Genomic DNA, 5,000 nt, shown 5'->3' on the forward strand with positions numbered 1-5,000 from the left:
TTATTTCATCATAACATTGCGCCTTGATCTTGCCTCTTGCTTTTATATCCGTCGCATCCCCGTTTGTTTTCATATGGAGGCTTCGTCGATGTTACGTCACTTCACGTGCGCACTGGATTGTGGGTCAGAATCGCCCAAATAGGATGCACTTTCCAACACTAACAATCTTGGCCGCATGAAGTAGGACATCCGGGTACTTCTAACCATCCTAAATCTGGCCACAAGAATCGGGACATCCTAAATCTTTTTTCTACATACTATATAGTAGAAAGTATGCGATTCGGAACGCAGCCATAGTGTTGTTTGCATGAAGGATTAGGTCATATTAAACCATTGGAGGCTGGTACATGCTTTGGGGTTGATTTCAGCCATGATTTCGTCTTACATTTAGAGCTGGGAAAGACAGCTTTTAGCTTCAGTGCCCCTGACTCCTGGAACAACTTACAGCAACAAATTAAACTAAATACCTTCATATCCTTTAACCAATTTAAACAAACTATCTTAAATCTGCCAAACTCTACCTGTAACTGTTTTAATTAGGCTATTTTGTACTTTCACCCATGTCATTTTAATTGCTGCCACTCTTCACCACTGTGTAAATGTTTCAATTGTTTATTTTTCTCTTCACCTGTTGTTGTGTATTTGATGTATTTTGCATTGAACATTGTTTATGTATTGTTGTTTTTCCTTTGAATTTGTTTGAACTCGACGTCATTGTAAATGAGGGTCACCCCTGAATTGTAGATGGGCGACTGTGGCTCAGTTGGTAGAGCGGGTCGGCCGATGATCAAAGGGTTGGAGGTTCGATCCCCGCCCTGCCACCTGTGTCACAGTTTTTGTGTCCTTGGGCAAGACACTTCACCCACGTTGCCTTGTGTGAATGTCAATAGTTAGCCTGCTATGTGTGTGTGAATGGTAACGTGGGAAAGGAAAACAGGTCTCCCTTGAAAAAGAGTCTCCGGTCTCAATGGGATTTACCTGTATAAATAAAGGTTAAGAAAAAAAAAAAAAAAAAAAAAGGTCTCTCGAGGATAAATAAAAATTAAATTAAATGAAAAAATTAGTTTAAAACCAGCTAACATCTTTCTTTCCCTCCCAACAGCTAAAACTATCTTTCTTTCTTTCCCTCCCAACAGCTAAAACTCTCTTTCTTTCTCTCTCTCATCAACAGAGGTTCCCAGAGGAAGGCTTGGCCAACGTGGTGCGAAACGTCTTTGATTTCGACTCGTACAACAAGGACATGAGAGACGTGTTGATTGAGGCTCTGCACAAGCACGGGATCCCCATCGGAGCTAAGCCCTCCTCTGTTAGGCTGGCCAAGGAGTAAGACTATCAGACAATGCACTGTTAACATGCAGACAGACAGACAGACAGACAGACATACAGACAGACAGACAGACAGACAGACAGACACAGCTAAGCCCTCATCTGTTAACCTGGCCAAGGAGTAAGACACAAGGATGGCACTTAATAAACACACACACACACACACACACACAGACACAGACACACACACAGACACACACACACACACACACACACACACACACACACACACACACACACACACACACACACACAAGGAGTAAGACTGCTATACACACAGACAGACAGACAGACAGACAGACAGACAGGCAGACAGACAGACAGACACAGCTAAACCCTCCTCTGTTAAACTGGCTAAGGAGTAAGACACAAGGATGGCACTTAATACACACACACACACACACACACCAGTTACAGAGGAGCATGGCGATAGTACTTGACCGCCTACCTGGCTTAGCTTAGAATCGCATTGAAATGAATGCATTGCAAAGCCCTGACTGTGGGCCAGCACAGCTAGACAAAGGTTCTGATAATAAGTGGTTGGTTCCTAAAGAGTCGGAGCTTTAGGTCTGTAGTACAGACGGCTGAATTATAGTGATAATGTCTTCAGAGGGGACAGGGACTACTGGTTTCCATCAAGTCAGTTTTTTAGCAAGTAACACATGGCAGTTGGGATAGAGATTCAAATCCAAATACCTCAACCGCTCCACTTGTTCTCTTTGGTCCCTCCCCTATGGTCCCTCCCTGACACGCTGGCTCTACACCAACAAAGTCGTGCCAAAGTGGACAGTCCCAACAGCCAATAAGAACAGAGAATCGGAGCCTCGCTCTGATTGGTCAAAGTGTACAGCTCATGTTAACTTTGACCAATCAGAAATCATATACCCCAGCTTTAACTTCCTAAAGCCTCTTCACAAAATGTAATTTTCGAGTGTCGAAGCTAAAGCCAGCGAATCTGTCACTCAAACATTAACAAAATGCAACCGTTCATCTGAAGTATCATATCATATAAGGGTATCATTATTTTAATTATATTATTGCCGTACCTGTGTGCCTTTGGAATAGGCTTTTCAGCAGAAAGTATTTCCACAGTGGCCACTGGTTCTAGGTAGAACTCTTAATCTTGCTGTTGATTCATTTTATGATTTTAGACTATTATGTTATTTTTACTTTATATTTATAACATTTGAGAATTGAAATCCTGAGATGCTTGAAGACTGACTGATGTCTTTTTTAGCCTTGTGACCAGTTTCAGACTTATGAAGTATTATATTAAAGGTGGAGTCAGTGATTCTGCAGAACACTTGTTGAAGAAATCACTTTTTTGTCGAAATCAGTAAATATCTCCTCATGATCCACTACATATGTGCGCTGAAAAAAATCCAGTGTTAATAAACATTAAACAAAAGGTGTGTGTGTGTGGGGGGAGGGGGGGGGGAACACCGTAGCTAGTAGCATGCCTGTTTACAGAGCCTAGGCTGTGTAACAACACTGTATTTTTTTCAGCACACACACAGTACAGACAGGTAGCGGATCGTGAGGAGATATTAACTGGTTTTTGACAGAAAGTGATTTTGACAACAAGCGTTCTCCAGAATCACTGACTCCATCTTTGATGTCTGTCTACATCATTCACACATTTTTATTACCTCATCTTTTTCCTACTAAGGAAATATAGGATTTTAATAATATAACACTAGACATTGTCTCATTATGTACAGCGTTGTGTCTTTCAAAATAAAGGAAAATATTTGTTTCTCCGTCTCCTGTGCTTTTATTTTGACATTCACAAATTCAAATTTTATTAAAATCTCAAGTGAATTCTTGAGGAGCAGAGCAGGGCAGAAACAAGTATTTTCCTTAAATTTTAAAGGTGCTCCGAGGAACTTTCAGTGTGTGTTCATTCTAGCGCCCCCCTTTGGACAAAAGCGGTAGTGTTTTTACTACGCCAGCTGTTGTTCCTGGGTGAGCGTATATACCCATGACAAAGGCATTAAGAAAAACTATATAAAAATAGCATTATTTTTGCACTGATGGTCTCGTTTGCTGTTACATGTCATTTATGATCATCAGAGGAAAAATGAGACTGTTTCAGAAATATTTAAAAGTTCCTTGTGGTGACTTTAAAAGTTACGTTACGTGATTGTATATAAATGATCTGTTACATTACTTACATTGTCCGTGGGGATTTCTGAGTAATTACAACAACACTGTCGGTGCATCTACATGAGGTAAAGCCTTCTGTGATGGCACATGGATTTTATACCTTCTGCTGTACGTCCAGGTTTCTTCTTAGCAGTAGAATCAACAACTGAAACATTTCTTGGGCTCTTCTTGGGGATTTTTCTGAGCTCCTGCACCAGTGTCAGGGGTGGGGGGGGGGTCGACACCAGTTTGTAAACACTGCCATACTGAGAAATACAGAGAGAGTTTTGTGGAGCTGATAATAGGCTTAATCAACTTTGTGTCAACTCGATTGGCAATAACTTGAATGTAACGGACATTAATTTACATGAAAAAAGTCACGCACTATAACTTTAAAGGCCCAAGTTGAAACAGCTCATATCCCACAAACATCTTGTGTACGTTAAGCCAAATACTGCGTTTTGTTGACTTCCAAATATGGACATAGAAAAGAAGAAACATTTCCTTTTATGTATCTTATTGCTTATCCATTCCTAGAAATGTTTATGTTCTAGAGGACAGTCCACTGTAGTTTATACTGAATGGAATCTCTGTAATTTCTTTCTATTTGTGCATTTTTTCACTTGCACCTGCAGCTGATATACTGTGGCCACGATCCAGATATTAGTCATGTAAACATTAGGCCAGACACAACAAGCCCAGCAAGAACACACACACACAAGCACAGACAGACAGACAGACAGACAGACAGACAGACAGACAGACAGACAGACAGACAGACAGACAGACAGACAGACAGACAGACAGACAGACAGACAGACAGACAGACAGACAGACAGACAGACAGACACACACACACACACACACACACACACACACACACACACACACACACAACACACACACGCGCAAATACCCTTATCTACAGAAGAATATGAGCGGGGAAAAAACTTTGGTAATTTTATTTTTTTTTCATCATGCACTTGGAGAAGAAAAGTCAGAATACATTGCACAGGGAGCTTCTACAAAGGGAAACACCCCAGAGAAACATATTCAATCACCTTCACTCTGATACAGTGCAGTGCAGTTATTAGTGGAGCTTAGAGGACGTCTGCTTTCAGTCAAAATTAGATTGTGTCAGGGCGTAGTGGATAGAGTGTGTACCATATTGGCTCCGGCCTTCGTTGCAGTGGTCGCGGGTTCAAATCCGACCCGTGGACCTTTACTGCAGGTCATCCCCCCTCTCTCTCTTTCTGTCTGTCTCCCCATTTCAACTCTGTACTGTCTAATAAATGCCCCAAAAAATCCTAAAATAAATAAATAAATTAGATTGTAGCGAAGATGCATTTTTTTTACATACTTACTTACATGTAAGTATGTACAAACTTTTTTTATATCCCAAGAATTCAAGGCAAGGCAAGTTTATTTATACAGCACAATTCAGACAGAAGGCCACTCAAAGTGCTTTACAGGGGCAAGATTAAAATACATAAAACACATTAGAAGACATTTAAAAGCGAATAAAAGAA

General features: G+C 40.8%; 1 protein-coding gene across 1 annotated transcript in view; it reads left to right on the forward strand.

Annotated features, from left to right (window-relative positions):
- vwa8 (von Willebrand factor A domain containing 8) overlaps positions 1–5,000 on the forward strand; it is an 88,122-nt gene that overhangs the window by 41,458 nt on the left and 41,664 nt on the right. Inside the window, exon 27 of the mRNA XM_080038529.1 lies at positions 1,172–1,323. Within this exon, the coding sequence (XP_079894655.1) occupies positions 1,172–1,323 (152 nt within the window). The remainder of the gene's footprint in view (positions 1–1,171; positions 1,324–5,000) is intronic.

The sequence above is a fragment of the Ammodytes marinus genome (assembly GCF_949987685.1).
Source record: "Ammodytes marinus genome assembly, chromosome: 12".
NCBI lineage: Eukaryota > Metazoa > Chordata > Actinopteri > Uranoscopiformes > Ammodytidae > Ammodytes > Ammodytes marinus.